Source organism: Schistocerca nitens, chromosome 4 (genome assembly GCF_023898315.1).
Source record: "Schistocerca nitens isolate TAMUIC-IGC-003100 chromosome 4, iqSchNite1.1, whole genome shotgun sequence".
Classification (NCBI taxonomy): domain Eukaryota; kingdom Metazoa; phylum Arthropoda; class Insecta; order Orthoptera; family Acrididae; genus Schistocerca; species Schistocerca nitens.
Genome location: NC_064617.1, coordinates 471,084,719 through 471,108,084, shown reverse-complemented (window position 1 = coordinate 471,108,084; position 23,366 = coordinate 471,084,719). Strand labels below are relative to the sequence as shown.

General features: G+C 44.5%; 1 protein-coding gene across 1 annotated transcript in view; it reads right to left on the bottom strand.

The window, feature by feature from the left end:
• LOC126252034 (juvenile hormone esterase-like) overlaps positions 1-23,366 on the bottom strand; it is a 126,648-nt gene that overhangs the window by 17,923 nt on the left and 85,359 nt on the right. Inside the window, exons 6-8 of the mRNA XM_049952819.1 lie at positions 17,620-17,770; positions 12,775-12,956; positions 2,123-2,252 (exon numbers count right to left, since the gene is read on the bottom strand). Coding sequence (XP_049808776.1) covers positions 2,123-2,252; positions 12,775-12,956; positions 17,620-17,770 — 463 coding nt within the window. The remainder of the gene's footprint in view (positions 1-2,122; positions 2,253-12,774; positions 12,957-17,619; positions 17,771-23,366) is intronic.

The window sequence follows — 23,366 nt, the reverse complement described above, 5'->3', positions numbered from 1 at the left end:
GCTGCTGAGCGGTGTGGAAACAACAAGCAGAAAACAGATGCAAACACAGAAGTTGTTGCTTTGTGGAAATGTGATCAGAAAAATGTGAAGATATTTTTGAATGCTAGTCTCTTCTACATCATTCAGTAAATTCAGTTTCCAACACCGTACCTTCACGGAAGTTTAATTTTCTAATCGCGCGTTGCCGCATTGCACTTAGTGGAACACAGTTGCCCAGTCTTTTAAGGTGTGATGTGGTTAGCATAGCTTGTCTTCCCTCGCATTGCACATGGGCAAGGTTTCTTTTCTTTAGCTGCTCTACTGCTGCGCTGGATATTAACATTCATCGCTTCCGAGCCGTACTGAGTTTCTCTTGCCACAGGGAAAGTCACAAAATTTGTTATGGGCACTTTAAAATTACAGTCAGGGCACAGTAAGATCATTCACAGTTAAGAATTGTATTTCAAAATTATCTTCAGGGTGAGTTCAGGTAGAGTTTAGTTCAGATTACATTTCTTATTCAGACATTCTTACTTTTCAGTACAGTGTTACATTTGCGTGTATTAATGTTCGGAATTTTATTTAGTCACTTTACGTACATAAATTTGCAGGGAATTTTCACAGAAGCATTTTGGATATTTATTCTTTTAAAGTTTGGTTTGTAATTTTATGTAGAACTTTTACTTAGTTAGTTTTCGTGCGCTGTAACAGCAAGACACATACTGTGATGTAATGCATTGTAGCACTGCTCACTGCATTGCGCGGTAAAGAATTTCAGAGGACTGTTTCTTTAGTTCATAGATTTATATTTTCTAATTATTTTTGGTTAAAGTTAATTGCAATACAGTTACACAGTTTCTGATGTGTTTGGCGGTTCTCTTCTATCAGATAGTATTTCAGTAAACACGCCACTTTCATTGTTCAGGTTCACATCATAGACACCCATGAAAGCTTAAGAGTAGGAAACCAGTTCACATACACAACAAAAACAGTAACAAAGTCGCTAGTGTAACTTGTCCTATTAAGCCGCACTAGTGACTTGGAAGCGACTTCCTTTACGAAAGCACCGCACTTTTCCTGGACCATCTCAAGAAATCTCTCGACTTTGCGATGTTGAACCAACAATCTGAAGTACATTTTATGATACAACAGAATAAGAATTTTTTATCCATATTATTCATACTACCTGAATACCGTGTACAGTCACGTCCACAACAGCAAAATATGCATAAAACTAGAGAAATTATTTGTACCGACTGGAGGGTCTGTGTCGTCACATAAAAATTGTGTCCTGATTATACAGGAAATCCTGTTCTGAGTGGAATTGTAATTTCGTCTTCGATGTTCTTTGAGGATTCACGATTGTTACCAATACCTAAAGTATGTCTTACACAACATCGCACCTACTTAGAGAGAATAACCCGAAGTGGACGATACGCATGATGGAGGACAAGTTCTCCCTTCTCACTTCATTCTGGTATTTTATTTGTAACCGCCCACTAGGCACCGTCACTCTACAATCAGTCGGTTTCATCGAAAGAAAACATTCAAGTAAAGCTGCTTGCAGCATATTTCGTAGCAACAAAAAATGATACCTAAATGGCAAATGATTCATGAGACGTTGTATACCACTTCCCTCTCTCAGTAGATAAGTTTACAAGACAGGATAATTTTTATTTTCAAAAATAGCACAACTGTGTGTTGACATACGTTCTCTGTGATACATCGGTCGGGTCAACTGCAGTAAGATCAAAATTATACGATCCGTTCACGACAAGGTCATTACAAATGGAACATTGCCTTCAACTGAATTGTAACGGTGAAGGTAATCGGTCGAGTCCTTCTGAAAAGAAGGAATTTCCCTTAATAGATTTAGGGAAATGACCGAAAACCTAATTCTGGATGTCTCATCAAGGAACTGAACCTTGCTACCGCCGAATGTGAAAAGAACTTTACAGAACATTCGCATCATATCCCAGGATAACCTGGCAGTATGTACGCAACGTCAATGACCAATTAAAATAACACCTTTCCAAGTGTTTTAGTTTATGAATCCACCACTATTTGCTTGAAACTTAAATAAAATTAAAAATGGAAGCATATTTTGTAGGATAGGCTACACTTTAAGTCTCATTGTACTCACCCCATTGTGTGGAGTTGATGTGTTCCCCGTAAAAATCAAACTCGTAATAGAATACGGGGACGTCAGAGAGTTCAGCGACCTTTCTTACAAGAGCATCAGTTGGTTCGAAGAAACCGAAATCGTTACTAAACTGTTGAAATAAAACATACAATCCACTTACAAAGCAGTTAATGTAATAAATACAATATGCTGTAGAATATTGCCCAACGACATTTGCATTGAAAAGAGGCAAATTCCAAGGGACTTTCTGAATTTAAAGTAGACAAAACTACAAAAGTGGGAAAGAGTAGCAAAGGTGAACAAATTGCGGCCTTGGAACAACTCTACAGTTTTCTACTTTCATGGAGGTATCTTACGTCTTTGCAACTAAATGAAACGCAGATTCTCTATTGCTGTATGCGTTTCGTTTCTTTTATTTATGAAGCATCTTCAGTGGTCTATAATGTATAATATGTATAATGAATGTATTATGTAGTATTCACAAACATGTTACTATGTTACGTTTTCTCACGTTTTTCTCTTGTACTTCTGATTAGAAACAACTTTTTTAGCACAAGTTTTGTGAGTTTAAATTAACGTTTTTGTTATTTTTTGCTACTATCCACAGGTAAACGGTACTTGCAAAACAAGTTAGTGATGTGTCGACCAAGCTTATACATCAGCCGACCAACAGCCACAAGGTGTAATCTCTCAGGACTTTTCTCTGTTTGCACTTCTAAATCTACGCACATACTTCGCAAGCCACAGTAAGGTGCGTGCAGGAGGGTACCCCCTACCACTACTAGTCACTTACTTTCCTGTTCCATTCGCAAATACATTGAAGAGCCAAATAAACTGGTACACTTGCCTAATATCATGTAGGGCCCTCACGAGCACGCAGAAGTGCCGTGACACGACGTGGAATGGACACGACTAATGTCTGAAGTAATGTTGGAGGGAACTGATGCCATGAATCTTGCAGGGCTGTCCACAAAACCGTAAGAGTACGAAGGGGGTGGAGATTTCTTCTGAACAGTACATTACAAGGCATCCGAGATCTCCTTTCATGTCTGGGAAGTTTGGTGGCCAGTGCAAGTGTTTAAACTCAGGGGAGTATTGCTGTAGCCACTTTGTAGCAATTCTGTACGTGTAGGGTGTCGCATTGTCCACCTGAAATTGCCCGAGTCCGTCGGAATGCACAATGGATGTGACGAATGCCGGTGATCAGACAGAATGCCTACGTACATGTCACATGTCACAGTCGTATCTAGAGGTATCAGGAGTCGCCTATCACTGCTATTGTACACGCCCCAAACCGCTACATTGCCTCCCCTCCTGCTAACATGCAGGGAGCATGGATTCATGAGGTTGTCTTCATGCCCGTACAGGTCCATCCGCTCGACACAATTTCAAACGAGACTCGTCCGACCGGCAACATGTTTCCAGTCATCAACAGTCCAATGTCGATGTTGATAGGCCCATGCAAGGCGTAAAGCTCTGTGTCGTGTAGTCATCAAGGGTACACGAGTGGGCCATCGGTTCTGAAAGCCCATATCGATGATGTTTCGTTGAATGGTTCGCAGTTGACACTTGTTGACGGTGCAGCACTGAAATCTGCAGCAGTTTGCGGAAGGATTGTACTTCTGTCACGTTGAACGATTCACTTCAGTCGTCGTTGGTCCCTTTCTTGCACGATCTTTTTCCGGCCGCAGTGATGCCGGAGATTTGATGTTTTACCGGATTCCTGATATTCGCGGTAGGCTCGTGAAATAATCGTACGGGAAAATCCCAACTTCATTGCTGTCTCGGAGACGCTGTGTCCCATCGTTCGTGCGCCGACTATAGCACCTTGTTCAAATTCAGTTAAATCTTGATAGCCTGCCAATATACTCATAGCAGCAGTAACAGATTTAACAACTGCGCCAGACACTTATCTTATACAGGCGTTGTCGATCGCAGCGCCATATTCCGCCTGTTTACATATCTCTGTATTTGAATACGCATGCCCATACCAGATTGTGTGGCCTTTCAGTGAGAACGAGGGAAAAATGACTGTCTATTTGCGTCTGTATGAGTCCTAATATCTTAATTCTTAACTTCAACCGAGCGAGGTGGCGCAGTGGTTAGACACTGGACTCGCATTCGGGAGGACGACGGTTCAATCCCGCGTCCGGCCATCCTGATTTAGGTTTTCCGTGATTTCCCTAAATCGCTCCAGGCAAATGCCGGGATGGTTCCTTTCAAAGGGCACGGCCGACGTCCTTCCCCATCCTTCCCTAATCCGATGAGACCGATGACCTCGCTGTCTGGTCTCCTTCCCCAAAACAACCCCAACCCCCAATCTTAACTTCATGCTTCTTAGGCGAAATGTACATGGGCGGCAGTATACTCGCTGTGCAGTCAGCCTCAAATGACGGTTTTCTAAATTTTGTCAATATTGCTCCTCGAAGAAATGTCGCCTTCCCTCCAGCAGTTCCCAGTTGAGTTCCCGAAGTATCTCCTTGACACTTGCGTATTGTTCCAACCTGTCAGTAACAAATCTAACAGCCCGCCTCTGAATTGCTTCGATGTCTTCCCTTAATCCGCTTGGTGCAGATCCCATACACTCGAACATTACTCAACAATGGGTCGCATTAGTGTTCTACATGCGGTTTCCTTTACATATGAACCACACTTTCCTAAATTCTCCCAATTAACTGAATTCGACCATTCGTCTTCCCTACTAAAGTCCTTATATTGAAACTTCCTGGCAGATTAAAATTGCGTGCCCGACCGAGGGTCAACTCGGAACCTCTTCCGCAGGTACTGGTCGAAGTAAATCTGTGAGGACGGGTCGTATGTAGTGCTTGGATAACTCAGTAGGTCAGGCGGCTATCAGCCGTGACGTGAAGCAGGTCGTTGTTTACTCGCGTGGGTAGTGGTATCGTAGTGTAAACGGATCACCTCGAGCGACTATGGTGCTTTCGTACAGAAAGTTCACGATAAAATTAACGTTCCTCGCCCATTACGCACTACTTAAGACATATGAAGTAGAGCTTTTCCTGCGTGACGTAATGCACGTCGATTCACAGGAACTCCTCAATATACACCTTTCGATCATTTCCAGCACGGTTTACCTTAAATTTGTCGATGGAACAGCGTGCGAACGGCTTATTCGCCGTTCCACTGAAGGATTTCGTTTCCACCACTCGGACGACAACGTGGGTGTAATGACTGTCGAACATGTAGTCCTCAGCGATCGGAATCTACGAATCTTCGAGCTACCATTTGAAGTTCCGGCCATGCTTGTCGTGGACGCGCTGCGTCCTTTTGGAGAAGTACTAAGTCATTTGGAAGAAAAGTGGCACATGCTCGAGACGTATCCTGGTCTGAACAGAGTGCGTCAGATGCGAATCGAACACATCCGATGCGAATCGAACACAACCTGAAGTACGTGACCGTTGGTGGCTGTCGAGCGATCGTCATTTCTGACGGTCAACAACGGACTAGTTCGAGGTGCTCGCAGGAGGGGCATGCTCGCTGTGAATGCCTGCCGACACGCCTCATACAGATACCATGTGCAGACACGACGCCTACATCGCAGCTGACGACGCTGCCTATTACACACGCTGATGTAGCGAGGAAGGTGACGGCCGCGGACGTTGTTCCGTTCCAGTTAGCGAGCCCCACGGATCCGGTTTCTGGGTCCATGACGGCGCGGTCTGCATCGGAACCATCATCGACAGCACCAACCACTTCTGCACTACAGCTTTGTGAGGAAAGAGAGCATCAGATGATCGATTCAAGCTCTGACACGGAGATGCGAGAGGTGCCTACTGTTCGTCGAGACCCACAGGACACGGACACGCGTTCCCACAAGCAGAAGTCGCCCAAACATCGAAAAAAGAGGAGGCTGTCCGCAGGAAATGCTTCGCGAGATGGTGACACGTTGCAGGAGGCTGAGGAAAATCGCTTTGTGGCCCGAGCCGTGGACCTCACTCCATTGGCTCCTGGTTCGCTGCTAGAAACGACAGCCCAAGGACAAAGACAAGCTGACGATGCTCAACCCATCGACAAGACCACTGGCGATTTTGCGGTTAAGACACTGGATGAACGTCACCCGTCGCCTAACCTCCAGCTTGGTGATTGGGCGTCCGAAATGGAGATGAAAAGAATGACGTCAGACTCGAGCGACAACCTGATGCCCACGTCAGACTCGAGCGACAACCTGATGCCCACAGCCGGCGGATCGTTGGACGGACATCTCGTCTCTGACAATCAGTAATAAATATGATACGGGTGACAGGAACTGTCAGATGGGTGACGTGGCGCTTACTGGCTTAAACGACTGCAGGATACGTCATCGCACTATCCAGTGACCCAGGTATATCGGACAGGTAAAATAAATGTCAGCAGCATTAGTTCCACGATCAAAACCCAGCTGTTAAAGGTCATGATTCGGGCGGCGGACATTGATATTGTGTTTCTTCAAGAGGTAAGGCCCTGATCTGCGTCTTGATGTTTATAGATACCCCTTACATCAACCCAACTACCGAGGGTGGAGGCGGTACGCCCCTACTACTACGTGATGGCCTAGAACCAACGGATATTCAGTGTTTGCTGTCAGCGCTAGGCGTTGCGATCACCATCAGCGCAGTCATCCTTGTGAATCCGTATGTCCCATATGGTAATGCGAAGCGTCGCGAGCAAACACACTATTATTCTGCTGAATTAGCTCCATTGTTTCAAGGCGCTACAGAGCACTTCGTGTTGGGTGGGGACTTTAACAGCGTCTTACACCCTGCGGATCAGGTCCCTCACCGTGTCTCTTGTCCAGCCATTCATCCTATGGTCAGAGACCTCCCATGCATGATACATGGACACTAATCCACGGTGACCGACGCGGATATATGCGCTTCACCAGCCACTCGGCCAGCAGGTTGGACAGGATTTATATTTCCAGAAGTCTTCTGGCAAAGACTGTCGGTGCCGAGCTGTGGTCCACTGCATTCACCGACTATCAGGCCTTCATCTGCGCTGTGACTCTACCACGGCAGCAGACGAGCCGTAGTAGAGACCCCCGGACTCTTGACGTCAACATTCTTCGGGAGGAGGCGTGCCGTGTATCTGTCACTGATACCTGGCACAATGTGAGCGACGACGTCATACCTATGACTCTGCGACGCGATGGTGGACACACTGCTCATGACTTATCGACGAGACAGGACGCTTTGGCTTCGCATCGCAATCAACCTGCGCCAGAGCGTCAAACGGCAGTCCACTGGACACAGACACAGCTTCTGCAGATCGCGGCTGACATATTTCTCCGAACATCGGTTCTGCAAGATTCCATTCCAGAGGAATGTGCTTCTCTTTATCACATCGTCATAAAACAGAGACATCGTAAGAGGCGACTCATCATACCAGTTACTTGGGAGGATAGGCAACGCCAGTTACTTGGGAGGATGGGCAACGGGCAGAGACACACAACTCCATCTCCCGTGCCCTCGCAGATTGTTACTCCACACTGTAACTGGCAGGTCAACTGCCTGACAATGACGCTGAGGACGTCACGCGGGTAGAAATGCACATGGTCTTGTCGCAGGGCGCGAGAAAGAAATTCCCTGGATCTGATTGTCTTCCGCTTCAATTTTATAGCACCTTTGCGGACCTGATGGGGGAAGTTCGGCGGAAGATATGCTGCGAACTCCTAGATCCAGACTTTCGCTTCCTCCCCCCTTTCCCCCTTCCCGCCCGCCCGAATATTTGGAGGACATGATCATCCCTGCGCCAAAACTAAACGGGGATGGCAGACCGCAAGACTTCCGGCCGTTGGCGTTAGTGAATTCGGATTACAAGCTGTTCGCCCACATACTTCGTGCACGTCTCCTCGCTACTGTCGAAGATGCAATTCATGCCTACCAAACATGCCTGAGAGGTGGCAGTAATATACGCACGGCGTTAAGCTCTTATAGAGATGTGGTGGCGCTGATGTTGACATGCCGCTTAGAAGGCGCCCTCTTGGCAATTGGCTTAGACCACGCATTTGACCGAGTTGAGCACCATTTCTTGTAGTCTATCGTAGAGATGATGGGCCTCTCCCCAGTATCGGCAGGTGTGGTTCTCCGTCTCATCCACGGAGCCCATTCCATAGGCCTGGTCAATGGCTACCGCTCGTCACCTTTCACTACTGAGCGCTCAGTGCAACGAGGATGCTCTTTGTAAGACTTTCTCTTTGCCGTCGCCCTCGAGCCTGCACTTCAATGTCTATGAAAGTGTTTGGAGGGCATTCGCCTCCGCATTGTGCATTTTAAATGTTGTCTCTACGCGGACGATGTAGTTTTCTTGGCGAGGTCGGCAGAGGATAGGCAAAATGGTGTGAACACTTGTACTTACTTGGGAATGGTTTATTAATAAGGGTTTGGACCCCTATTTGCCCGTAATACAGCTGCGATTCTGCTTGGAATACTGGCATATAATGATTGTATAGTCTCTTCTGACTCCTGTAGTGACGAGGGAGGCGGAAATCTGCTCCGAAATCTGCTCTCCAATACCACCCACAAGGGTTCTATAATGTTCAAGTCCAGGGACTGTGGTGACCAGGGAAGACGCTGCATTTCAGCTGAATGCTCCTCATGCCACAATTGTACTGTCCTGGCTGTGTGAATGGGTGCATTATCATTCTGAAATTTTTGGGAAACAGCATTTGAATCATGTAGTGCACCTGATCATCTAAAATGTTCACATAATCATTGGCTGTAACACGGCCTTTGAGAGTAATGATGGGACCAGCAGAATACCATGATATGGCTGCCCACACTATCACACTTCCACCTCCATGCTTAGCCATTGGAATAAAGCAGTCAGGTTTGTAGGCTCCTTTTGGCGTTCACCAGACATAAAACTGGCCCGACATTGGAAATAACGAAAACTTTAACTCGTCGGACCATACGACGTGTTTCCACTGGTCAGCCATCCAGGATATATGTACCCGACACAATGTTTTACGCTTCATTACGTTGATTGTCGTCAGTAATGGTTTCAGTGTAGCAGCTCGTCCATGAATATTGGCTTTATGGAGTTCTCGGCTGACAGTCGATAGATTCGGGGTCGCCGAAGATGGCTATTGAGCTCTGCCGTTTTGGAACTCTGTTAGGTCTTCATTGCACGTCGATCTCGGCCTCTGACTGCAAGTACGAAGTGTGCACTACTCGTAAACAACCTGCACTAATGCCTAGTCCGTACTGAACACGCACAGTCCAGCGCGACACGTGCCTTACCTGCGCTGTTGGCTGTCAAACACAACCATCCCATTACTGCCACTGTTCATATGATTTTGCCTATCCCCTGTGTATGTACAGCAATCGCGTGGCTTCAGCGATACGACGAGGTGGCCGGGAGCCTTATCAACCTAAGGAAGCAGCACTACATGGATGTGGACAGAGGACTGAATAGGAGTACGCCAGTGCCCGTTACCCGGCGATGAAATGTTTGGGAATGACCTTTCATGGGAACGTGCAACGTACAGTAGCAGCTATGTATCGCAGACTTCTTAATGTGATCTGCACAGAAGTTCGTCTCCGAGCCTTTCGAACACTTGACTTGATCATGCGGGTACATTATGTCAACGTCTACCTCACTCCGAGACTTAATGATTACACATACGTTCTCCCAATGGCCGCTACGGTGGCTGCCAAGTTCCAGGCGACCTTAGGTCATTTCATCAGAAAAGGTAGGATGTTCAAGACCCGTTACGAGACACTAACGTTGCCTACACATCCAGGCGGCATTGGAATGATAAACGTGCACAATATAGCGCGCGCTCTCTTTCTGCGGACGACGCATCGCCTACGTACTACGGACAAGGACACCCTCCCTGCTACGATGATCGAGGAGGTGGCGCTTCAGTACCTCCAGCCGCCGATTCCTGTTGGACATATTGCACCAACACTGTGTCACATTCGCAGCCGTCTGCTCGACATGAATATCTCTTGGATGTTCTACCGACCACGCGGGCTCCTAGAACCAAGGACTCCTACCACTACTTTCTACGGACACTGCCAGCTAACGTAACTGAAGGCCGACATCCGCCGGTCGGCTGGGAGTGGGTTTAGAGTAACATACACTCGCCTTTCCTTCCCACAGCGGCGAGGGCGCTGTGGTATGCGATAAAGACTGAAAAATTCCCCAACCGGCAATTTTCATACATTATACGTCTTGCCGAGGACACTCTCTGTTCCAGATGCGCCGCTGTCGACACCGTTTCGTTTGTGATACGGCTACCGACTGCTGGCTGCTGGCTCTTGACACGGCGCATGTTGGCATTGTTGCTGCGACGGACGCCTCAGTCGGTAGAGCCCATCGAACTGAGCCATCCCGACGTCACTTACTACCCTGCTATTCGTCATAAAGCCACGGTGTGGATTGAGGGTGCGGCATTGTCAAACTTTTTTTTTTTTAGTGAGGGCGTTACAGGCTTGTTAGATTTTTGGCACCATTTCACGAGCAAGTACACGGTTTTACAGCGCAATTCGTCGTATGGTTCGCTCTTTGCGAATTACTTGGGTCGTCGTTTACGCGGCCTCCAGTGGGTGTACCGGGTGTGAGAAGAGACTGACGATATAGCACATGCTGGACTGATGAGAGACATCAAAGGTAATTACAGGGTGTTTCAACCTCGCTGAACGAGAAGACGACCTGGACATCCTACCGTCTGGCTGCTGTGGACACCCACGGGAGAAGACTAAAGAAATAAAACAAATAAATAAAAACATAACAAAAAGGAAACAAATAAAATTTAAGAAAAGTGTTGTACCCCTTCCTTTATCCTTTCCTTTTTTTAATAAAATGATCAGTGGAGTATTTAATTTTTGTTCGTGGGCGGAGCCTGAAGTGGTGGCAAACAAACGTCCTAGTTAGCTTTTAGCGTGAAAGTGGCGGTGACACTAGGTTTATTTTTGTTTCTAGGTTAGATAGGTTCCTGGGGACAGTAGGGGTGATAGGGACCAACGCCTGCAGTAGCAGAGGTCTAGGGAAAAAAATTAAAAAACAAAAACAAAAAAGATAGCCCATAAGCGAAACAATAGACATATGAGGTGTCCGATGCAACGCGCCAGTTCTCCACCACCGCTACACTCTGAGGCAGGAGCCTGAAGACGACTAATCGTCTCAAAAAATGCATTCACCGTTCGCGAACTGTGGCCACCTCCTACTGAGTCTGCACAAATCCTACCATACTAGAGCGACTAACATAGAAACTAAACTATAAAAGCACACAGAAAAATTTAAATACGCAGCTTCCTACCCTCATGACGTGTCACAAATGGAGGCTGAGTCCTGCTGAGCTGTGTAGCTGGCCGTTCAAAAGAAAAGAGAACTGTGCTATAAACTGCATGAATGTGCACTTCACAGTTACAAAAACGTTAGATTACACCCCTTAAACAGAAAAATTCGTGCGAAATTTAATAATTAAAAACGAAGAAAACATAGAAAACGATAAATACGTAATTGTTTGCCTACTGGTGCGTAACATGCAAGAGCGAGAGCTAACACATCTAATAACAGAGCAACTACCACAAAGCAAACAGAACTGACTCAGAGTAAACCACTGGACGAAATACTGTTTACGTAGGACGCTTGCTTGAGGCACATCAGTAAGCTTCCACGTCTTAAAAACTGACGTAATAAGTTAGTCTTAGTCACAGTCGCAAATTTGCTGTCATAATTAAAGGTTAAGTCGAAATTACGTAACGGCACGTTAATTTTCTCCTTGCAGTTCACGTTACTAACTAGAGATCGCTATTGTGTTAAGTTCGAATATCTTTTCATGAGATAAGTTTGGTGCTCCGTGGTCTACGAAGGTTAAAACTTTAATAGTGGCAACTATTTATTTACAGCTCGTACAAAATCCGTAACAGTTTGCACTGTACGTGCTTGAGCATTGTCCTGCAAAATGATGGTCAGGTCCTGCAGAAAGTGTCATTTCTTCTGTCTCTATGCCGTTCATTTTTGGAACACAACCTACGACCAGCTTAGAGACAGAAGGGATGACTCTTTCTGCAAGACCTAACCATCATTTTGCAGGACAATGCTCAGACACGTACAGTGCAACCTGTTACTGATTTGTTTGACTGATGGGGCTGCTAAGTGCTATACCACCTACTGCACTACCTGACTTGAGCCCTCGTGAGTTCAACTTGATTTCTAAACTGAAGGAAACACTTCACGGCATTTCTTCAGAACTGCTACAAATTTCTTGGGCATAGACCGCGCCGCTCGAACTTTCAACACAACTGGGACTGCTAAGAGTATCCTACGACCTCCACATCGCTGACAACGAGTTATACACAATGCTATTGACTACTTTGAAGGTCAGTAAAACTTTGAAATACGTATCTATTTTGTACGAGCTGTAAATAAATATTGCCACTATTAAAGTTTCAACCCTCGTATATTTTGTTGGGTTTCATCGCATTCGACGTGTAATTACTTCAGCAGCTATTTTTATAACTTTTCCTTGACTTTTATAAACAAGTGTGATACATGTTATCTCGACGTTGAAGACACCATTGCAATTTAAGTGCTCTACCGACTCTCTTATCACATACTGGTATACACTGTTACAAAGGCACACTAAGATACAGTAATTATTGCGTTTTGCATTCTCTGTAAATAAAGATTTTAGTTAGACTTACGTTCACAATAGGCTCCGGATTGTCTACAGAGATGGTCTCGTCGCCAAAGTAGAATTCCTGCAACTTGCGTGCTGCTTCTTGCTGCTGCTCTGCCGTCGAGAGGTGTAGGCTGGGGCCCACAGACTCAACAAACGTGCTGTTCAGATAGCTGACTTTCTCAGCATTTGTTGCCATTTCGTAACCTGAAGATTAATGTTGCATTACTATTGGTAACAATAATATGATAAAGAAATACGTTCAAATTAAATTACTTTACTGATCATACACTATCTGATCAAAAATATGTCGTCAGCTATTAGAGGACATTAACATGAGGAGTGCCCACAGTTCGCCTTTATGACAGTTTGAACCCTACTATGGGTTATTTTAATTAGGTATCTGAATCTCTATAGGGGTACGACGACTCAGTCTTCTATAAGAGCCTCAACTGGAGAAGGTAATGATGTAAGACGCTGGGGCCTGGAGTGAAGTCGATGCTCTAATTCATCCCAAAGCTCTTCCACTCAGTTCAGTTCAGGACGCCAAGCAGGCAAGTACTTTTCAGGCGTGGTTTCCACAATGTATTGTCTCAAAAATGCTGCTTTATGACAATGTGTACTGTCGTGTTGATACAAGCAATCATCGTCTCCGGGTTTTTCCTCTACCGTACGAAGTACAGAATGCTCTAAAATGTGTTCCTACCCTCCAGCATTTAGCGTTTTCTGAGAGGATCATTTCCTAACCACAAGAAGCTTCCTCGTACCGTAACATCACCGTCTCCGTACTTCACAGTTGATACTACTCGTATGTATGACGGCACATAATGTTCTCCAGACATTCGCCAAACCTAAACAGTTCCTTCGTATTGCCCCACCATATGGCGTGGTTCATCACTCCAAATCACTCGATTCCAGTCATCCATTGTCCAGTGGCGCCGCTGTTTACAACACCTCATGCATCGCTCAACACCGACAAGAGAAACGGATGGCTTACGAGGAGCTGCTCAACCTCTTTACCCCATTCTCTTCAGCCTACGCACAGTCATTGTAGTAGGTGGACTGCTGCTAACACTTTGGAACTCGCGAGTGATTCCTACCGCAGATTTCATGTTTTTTGTTACAACCACCCTCCACAGTCCTAGACGGCCCCTGTCTGTCAGTACATAAAGTCTTCCTGGTCTTGTTTTAGGAGAACCAAAAATAATTCTTAATTTCGCGTGACGCTACAAAAACACACAAAGGTAAGAAAAATATTAACGCCAAAGTGATATTGGGAACAGATTCTGAACATTCGTATTGAATCACTGTAACAGTCTTAATGACATCCAACCAAGAGACTCTAATTTGGGGACTTCGATAACTTTCAGGAACCTTCTTAGGCGTCGAAAAATCTGGAAGGATACCATCTTCAGAAATCTTGTAAGATATTATTAACTAAACTTTCTACAATCGCGATAAGTTCTGTTACCGATGTTTTAATCAGATTGCTGGGCTCTGAAAAAGGCAAAACGATCTTATGTACAATCCATGGCTTGGCAACGTGTATCGATTTCTTGTTGAAATCTGGTCGTGAAGGAAACTATAATCCCGCTTACATTGGTACATATATTCAGTAACACATTTTTCGGGCCGGCCGGAGTGGCCGAGCGGTTCTAGGCGCTACAGTCTGGAACCGCGCGAGCGCTACGGTCGCAGGTTCGAATCCTGCCTCGAGCATGGATGTGTGTGATGTCCTTAGGTTAGTTAGGTTTAAGTAGTTCTAAGTTCTAGGGGACTGATAACCTCAGCAGTTAAGTCCCATAGTGCTCAGAACCATTTGAACATTTTGCGGAACTTTTCTTTTTTAATCCAGGAGACTCCTCCAGCCATAACGTAATTTTTTTACAATTACAAGGTGTACGTTTCCTTTATTTTACAATCTCAAAACTCTACTTACCACAAAAAAATAAGAGCACAATAACTTTCAAAGCCCAGTCAAATTGTAAAATTTGTTTACTTACTGACAAACTATATTAACAGTGCCCCACAGTACATCATACTAAGATCATTGACATAACTGTCTCAAGTACTGTGTGAGAATAATGTTTGCTTACATGCTATTTTACTGGTAGAATGCGCATATGGGTGCAACAGGGTAAGGAACAATCCGTTCTAATTTTCCACCCGCTCACAGAAGTGTGAGGAACGAAAACCCGTAAAAGCACTTTTTGACAACTGATACCATAGAAACTAGCAAGTTTCGTCACCCTTCGGAGGAAGTACCCGTTGTGGATCGGAGCCCCTGAACCCCTCTAGCAGCGCCTCTGCTAATGATTATTCGACTTTAGAAATCTGTGATCTTGTTCTGCTGACACTACTTCTCTGCTGACCAAAATACTCGCGTCTTGTTTCATACTGGGTCGCGCGGTGTGACCGCGCGGTCTTCGCGCCATGTCACGGATTACCCCGTCCCATTCCTCCCGCCGCAGGAGGTTCGAGTCCTCCATCGGGCATGGGTGTGTGTCTTGCTCTTAGCATAAGTTAGTCTAAGTAGTGTGTAAGTCTAGTAGTCTGGTCCTTTAGGAATTCACACACATTTGAACATTTTTTCATACTGGCAGCCTGGCCTCTCTTGTCGTTTAAAGGTCAGTTCCGAATTACACAGGGGCGTCCGCATACTTTTGATCAGACTGTGTAAGAGATGAAAATAGTAGTTTACATTGACGAGGAGAAGGCAGAAAGTGCCATAACTCGATTTTCCAAAAACTTCGCACAGTGGAAGAGGGATGAAAATAAGCGAATATCGGTCTCGGCTTGACCATTTCTGAGAAAACGACAGTCCATGTTTTCGAATTACTTTGTGTGCCTTTTACAGAATCAGTAGTTCGACCGAAGCAATGTGACAGTGGCTAGCATCGCGGCTTCACGGTATTCGAAACCCGATAATTATTTTTATTTTTGTTTTTCATTTATCTACCCATGTCCACAGAATATTACTACACCAATTTTTTCCAGCATATATTGAAACAACGTTTCCCTATTCGTTTACTAATTGCACGTTTGACGAATAAATTTAAAAAAATAAATGCAATAAATGGATAAAATAATTATTTGAATTTGTTTTGGACGATATTCCTGTAGTGTATCTTGATTATGATCAACTGCAAGCCCTAGTTTTGGCTCTAAGCACTATGGAACTTAACATCTGAGGTCATCAGTCCCCTAGACTGAGAACTACTTAAACCTAACTAACCTAAGGACATCAGACACATCCATGCTCGAGGCAGGATTCGAACTTGCGACCGTAGCAGCAGCGCGGTTCCGGACTGAAGTGCCTAGAAGCGCTCGGCCACAGTGGCCGGCCCCCAGTTTTCGGAAAAGTGAACAGTTATGCTTGGTTTGCAGCAAAATAATTGCCAACGCCTTTAACTTCTGCAATGTTAACGACATTTCTTCCCTACGTGTGAAGAATCATACCACGATATATCGCTGTGGAAAATTTGCCTCATGCTTGTGCTGTTCGGAATTTCTATGTTTACAATGTTTTTATGATCGGTATCATCTAAGGAACGCACCAAATCTTCATGAAGGATAAGGATAAGAATGACATATGTTAATTAGTAATGAAATATAAGAATTAAGAGAGATTGTAACCTCTGAAAATGTTGTTGTTGTTGTGGTCTTCAGTCCTGAGACTGGTTTGATGCAGCTCTCCATGCTACCCTATCCTGTGCAAGCTTCTTCATCTCCCAGTACTTACTGCAACCTACATCCTTCTGAATCTGCTTAGTGTATTCATCTCTTGGTCTCCCTCTACGATTTTTACCCTCCACGCTGCCCTCTAATGCTAAATTTGTGATCCCTTGATGCCTCAGAACATGTCCTACTAACCCTCTGAAAATACTATACACATATACATTGCATAATTAATGTAATCCAGCTGTAATTTTGCAATTAATGTAAAGTCCTCGCATCCCCTAACTTGATAAGAAACGTTAGTGCAGTAACCATCAAAGGACATAGGCAGACAATGAACAAATAAAATGAAAAATAATCCGGTTTCGAACATGAGATGCAAAAGTGAAACGGGGCTACATTAGCCAGTGTGTCACTAGATGGGTGGACCTAAGCGTGCGCTAAAAGGCATCTAAATTACGTCAAAAACTTTGAAGGTCCTTTTCTCAGAAACGGTCGAGTATCTAACAAGCGAAGACATGTGCTCGCTTATTTCAGCTCCTCTTCCACTAAGCGAAGTTTCTGGGAAATCGGGTTGTGGAACTTGCCGTGTTCTCCTCGTGAATGGCTAAAGTCATGCAAAGGTGTAGTGTTGTCGGCTGCTTAAGCCTATGCGGTGCACTTGTCGCCACACAGTCGGCGACGATATGGCTCAACCATACCGCCGATCGCCCTGCGTGGCTCAGTGGAGGCCACGTGACGTCCGTTGGTCAACCATTTGAGAGAATTCTCTGCGACTGTTTATGCATATATAAACATTACCTCTGCATTGCTAAAAACTGACAGTACAGACTGTACATCTCGGAGACACGAATTCTCTTGTATTGCCTGATATTCAGTACTATGACCCATGCGTCATACACTGATTGTCACCCAACGTTGAAAGCCGGTAACTCGCGCCCTACTGCCTTGTGCACCACACACGTTTCTGTAACAGGCTGCTAGGTATCGTGTTCACACTAGCGCCAGAATCCGCGTCTATCAGTAACATTCGGACATCACTCACGGCACATATTCAAATAGGGCGACCTTTCCCGTGAAGTTCAGCCACTCAGTTCATGAAATGTCATCTATGTCAGCAAACTATTAGTAACTAATGCCATAACGTCACATACCCTCTAAGTTTCACATTATACTGAATTATAATACGCACCCAGCTCGCCAGATGTGACGCCTGTGATGATGGGGACTCGGTGGAAACGGCCCTCGACGAGCGCCGCGATAGGAGATTCTGAGATGAAGGCACCCTCCAGCTGAGGCTCGATATGCGGAGCCCAAGGGACGTATGAGAACATCACCTTCTTCTGAAATCGTGAATGACGTGACAGCGGACGACGTGGCGGGATTTCATACCTTTTTTTTTAAAGAAGTAGGACTCATTAACTTAAGGGATGCGGTGCAGATATTGACATCTTGAGTTAAATGGCCTGAAATGTACAGTTTCGCTCTTTACAAAACACAGTTTTTTTTAATATCAGCAGTCCTATCCCAAATATTAGCTTGAGGCGAAGGTTTTTGATACAAAATGCCAGCATTCATCATTTACAGGTTCATTAGTCGTTCTGATTATAGTCTAAAAGTGTAAAGGAATCACATTTCATTCATAACTGGACTCGTTCAAGCGATATTTTCTTTTATATACATGAATTACAGATGCGCTGGTTACTTTTACGATAGTAGTTTTATTTCTATAATTGACTTTAGATTTTCTATCAACTCGAAGAGCCCTCAAGTCGAAGACTGTGAGAATTTAATGCTGCAAACCACCCAGACGTAGTAAAATATGTCCTGAGCATTTTCGAGAAGAGGGCGCAGACGGAACATCAGTCTCGTCGTCGCATATTAACGAAAATGCTGGATTACGAAAGCAGCCTTTTCACATCACATACTTCACTTCTTCGTCATTCGAAATGTGCAACAAAAAGAAAGTTGCATTAACGAGGCCAAATGTAGCGTATTACTCCATCAAATAAGCGTTTAACACCAAGAAACGTTTGAAGACGCCTTCCTGACATTGTGTTGTTCGGGAAAGCACTGTAATATTTACTATTTAAAACAACTGTTGCATAGACGCAGCGGAAATTAAGAACAAGAAGTAATTGTAAACAGTAGTCTGCTAATGTTTAGAGCCTAGCAACGTGGTGGCACTGGCTTCAAAGCAATGTACAGCGGAAGTCTGTAGCGCCACCTCCCATTATTATATCTCCATGGAAGCATACTGGGAAAACGCATTTATTGTAGGAAACACATGTGCGACACAGCCTACTGTACTGCTCAAGTGTGTGGGGCTCATACGAAATAGGACTAACAGGAGATATCGAATATCCAACAAAGTAGAGCAACACGAATGGTCACAGCTGTATCGCACTGGTGAATGTCACGAAGATGCCGAAAAAACCGAATTGGCGGACGCTTGCAGATAGGCGTGAATTAACCGCTTACAAAGTTTCAAGGAACTCCTGACGCCAGGCTTCATTGCAACAGTTTATTTATTCACAACCGGTTTCGGTCGATGACCATCATGCTATACCAGTATCAACGTTAAAAAAAATTAAAAATAAAGAAATTCTTCATTGTACGAAACGTCATAAAGACACGAAAAATTGGCCAGTACAAGTCACATGTCAATTATGTTGAACCGTAATATCATATTAGATGTCAATCTTATAAATAATAACACAGAAGACAATAACTATCCCTCATCATTACAGACAGGAGACTGGACATATTTAGCCTTGATATAACCCGAAAGTACTCGTAAACTCAAAGATAACACCATGAAGATGTCCAGTCAATATGAACCATGACATACAAACGTAATTTTAAAGTAAAAAATACTGATAACAACAAAGATTTTATTAAACATTGTTAATGATTTCTAATTGTTGAAAACTGATTTTAAATTTTTTAATTTATATACATTTCCCACCTTGTCTTATCCATTTGTTGGTCACACACTTTGTCCCATTGTATGCAATGTTTAATTGCCTAATCCAGATCACCCCGATTCTCCCTTTTTTTAAATATTATAACCTCATATACTGTTTGTTTGATGTTCCACACTCACCTTTTAGTCTAACACATTTTGATATCGTGTAGTGATCCCTCTTGGGAAATGTATTCGATATAATTCCTGTTTGTCTATAAGTTGGATATCATGTGCCACATTATTTTTGCCCCACAGATGGACATGTAATTTTGCTTTTGGAGACAGATTTTCTGCATACTATCACTAAGGTGCTCTTTGTTAAGTTATTCAGTTTTAAGACTGTGTACGTTTTTTTCTTCTTTGTTAACCTCGGTTAATTTTTTCGTGTACCTATGATCATGTAGCTTCTCAGTAATATACTGGGGGCCTCAACTTTAATCATTTACTCATATATCATTTGTTCCAGAGTCCCTGCAGTTGGGGCATGTGATACACCGAATTGTACATTGTACTCATAAATTATATTATATATATACTATCGGCACACTATTGGCACCTTTTCTTTAATTATGTTTCACAGGTTTTGTCTCAGGTTACATTATTCTCATTTCATCCCGATCCCCATTGTAATGTGTGCATAATGTTAATTGCACAGAAAATAATTTTGATAGTTGATACTTGTGACCAAATGGCCATACGATTATCCTCTTCTGTTCACATATTACTGTTACTTTACTGTGATCTTTCTTATTATGTGTGCTTTCTGTCTTAAAATTATCTTTGGCTGTCATGGTTCACATTGACTAGACATCTTTGTGGTGTTATCTTTGAGATTAAGATTCCTTTGGCTACTCAGGTTATGTCCAGACTACATACGTCCAGTCTCCTATGTGTTTGGATGCCGGTGGTTATTGATAGGAGATAATTATTGTCTTCTTTTTTATTATTCATGAGCTTGAAAGCTAATGCAATTTAATGGTTCGGCATGACTGACATGTGACTCGTATTGGTCAATTTTTGGTAAGTTTCGGCTTTGTATTTTCGTCTCTTTATGATTTCTGTACATTGAGGTCTTGTTGTCATTTTTGTCTTCATAACGTTGATTCGTTGATCGAAACCGGCAGTAAATAAATAAACTGTTCTAATGCTGCTTAGTATCATGAGTTTCCTAAAGCATTTATCCGAAGATAACAACAGCCTGAAGAAGACATTTGAAAGTTTCAAGAACTGGTATTACATGAGAAATCTAGGAGTACACTACAAAGTACCAAGGCAGCAGTCCTGTAGGAACCGCGAACACAGGGTTAGAGTTAATACAGCGCACACAGACGCGTTTAAGTCATCGTTCCTTTCTGTTTCATACGCGAATGGAGTGGATTGAAACCAAAAACATTATACAGTGAGAAATATCCTCTACCACGCATTTCACAGTGAACTACAGAGCACAGACGTATATGCAGAGGTAAATATAGATGTAGATAAATGCAGCTCTGTACTAATGGATTCGGCTTCTGAAATGAAAAGCTAAGAATAAAATGAGTCCGATTTCAAGGATTGGTTTTCAGCTCGGTCTGAGAGAAGTCGTGATAAGATTTTTCACAGCTGTCCAAACAGTAACTAAACATATTGTTTTATACACTCCTGGAAATTGAAATAAGAACACCGTGAATTCATTGTCCCAGGAAGGGGAAACTTTATTGACACATTCCTGGGGTCAGATACATCACATGATCACACTGACAGAACCACAGGCACATAGACACAGGCAACAGAGCATGCACAATGTCGGCACTAGTACAGTGTATATCCACCTTTCGCAGCAATGCAGGCTGCTATTCTCCCATGGAGACGATCGTAGAGATGCTGGATGTAGTCCTGTGGAACGGCTTGCAATGCCATTTCCACCTGGCGCCTCAGTTGGACCAGCGTTCGTGCTGGACGTGCAGACCGCGTGAGACGACGCTTCATCCAGTCCCAAACATGCTCAATGGGGGACAGATCCGGAGATCTTGCTGGCCATGGTAGTTGACTTACACCTTCTAGAGCACGTTGGGTGGCACGGGATACATGCGGACGTGCATTGTCCTGTTGGAACAGCAAGTTCCCTTGCCGGTCTAGGAATGGTAGAACGATGGGTTCGATGACGGTTTGGATGTACCGTGCACTATTCAGTGTCCCCTCGACGATCACCAGTGGTGTACGGCCTGTGTAGGAGATCGCTCCCCACACCATGATGCCGGATGTTGGCCCTGTGTGCCTCGGTCGTATGCAGTCCTGATTGTGGCGCTCACCTGCACGGCGCCAAACACGCATACGACCATCATTGGCACCAAGGCAGAAGCGACTCTCATCGCTGAAGACGACACGTCTCCATTCGTCCCTCCATTCACGCCTGTCGCGACACCACTGGAGGCGGGCTGCACGATGTTGGGGCGTGAGCGGAAGACGGCCTAACGGTGTGCGGGACCGTAGCCCAGCTTCATGGAGACGGTTGCGAATGGTCCTCGCCGATACCCCAGGAGCAACAGTGTCCCTAATTTGCTGCGAAGTGGCGGTGCGGTCCCCTACGGCACTGCGTAGGATCCTACGGTCTTGGCGTGCATCCGTGCGTCGCTGCGGTCCGGTCCCAGGTCGACGGGCACGTGCACCTTCCGCCGACCACTGGCGACAACATCGATGTACTGTGGAGACCTCACGCCCCACGTGTTGAGCAATTCGGCGGTACGTCCACCCGGCCTCCCGCATGCCCACTATACGCCCTCGCTCAAAGTCCGTCAACTGCACATACGGTTCACGTCCACGCTGTCGCGGCATGCTACCAGTGTTACAGACTGCGATGGAGCTCCGTATGCCACGGCAAACTGGCTGACACTGACGGCGGCGGTGCACAAATGCTGCGCAGCTAGCGCCATTCGACGGCCAACACCGCGGGTCCTGGTGTGTCCGCTGTGCCGTGCGTGTGATCATTGCTTGTACAGCCCTCTCGCAGTGTCCGGAGCAAGTATGGTGGGTCTGACACATCGGTGTCAATGTGTTCTTTTTTCCATTTCCAGGAGTGTATTATATATACTGATGAAAACCAGTTTGCAATAAAATACGTTGGAGACAACCCGAACGAAACCGTAAAGTAGTTACTGTGTTGTGCTCGTTCTCGGAAGGAGAGTGGTCCAGCCCACGTTTAACCATCTAGGCTTAAGTTTTGCGTCATTTCTCTGAATCACCCATATAGTATTCTGGCATCGTTATGACGAATAGGCCTCTGGCTATTTCCTTTGCCGTCTTTCTTCAAATAGATTAGTAAGAAGTCCTAACTGAACAGATGGTCAGCGTTATGCCACACTAACTTAAGTTCTATTCTTCCTTTTGTCTACTGTACCATATTTCCTTTTATAGAGAAGTAAATTTTAGTACGAGATGATTTGTGGACAACCATGAAGAAACGCAATGAGAAAATCAACGGCTCTGGAGACGGGACGTGTAAATATTACACATCCACGAGTCACTGACAGAGGGAAGTAAAGTCAATGACTCAACACTTCCTGCTACGACAAAAGAGGCACGCCATACTGAGCATGACACCATTGCCCACATTAAAGCTGTACGTCACCTATCGAAGGAGTGGTATGTTATTTTGAACAATGTATTGTATTAGTAAACTTTGTATTAGGTTTGGTATTGCTGCACCCAATTAAGAGAACTGCCTCCAAATCTTCATAATCAAACTTGTTCGCTGTGCTGACTTAACACACTTCATTTTTGAAAATGTTTACACACAAACATAAGTTGTTTACAACACTGATGCCTCAACAGAATCAAATTTCTTCAGTTTCGGAAACTCGACATAAAATAAGCAGCCGTAAAATTCAACAAGTTTTGCTTCTCGGTGCTTCTATTTCAACAAGTAATTTCCTTTGCAAATAAGTGAGTTCCTACTGTAGTTCAACTCTCACATCATCAAGATTATAATCAAA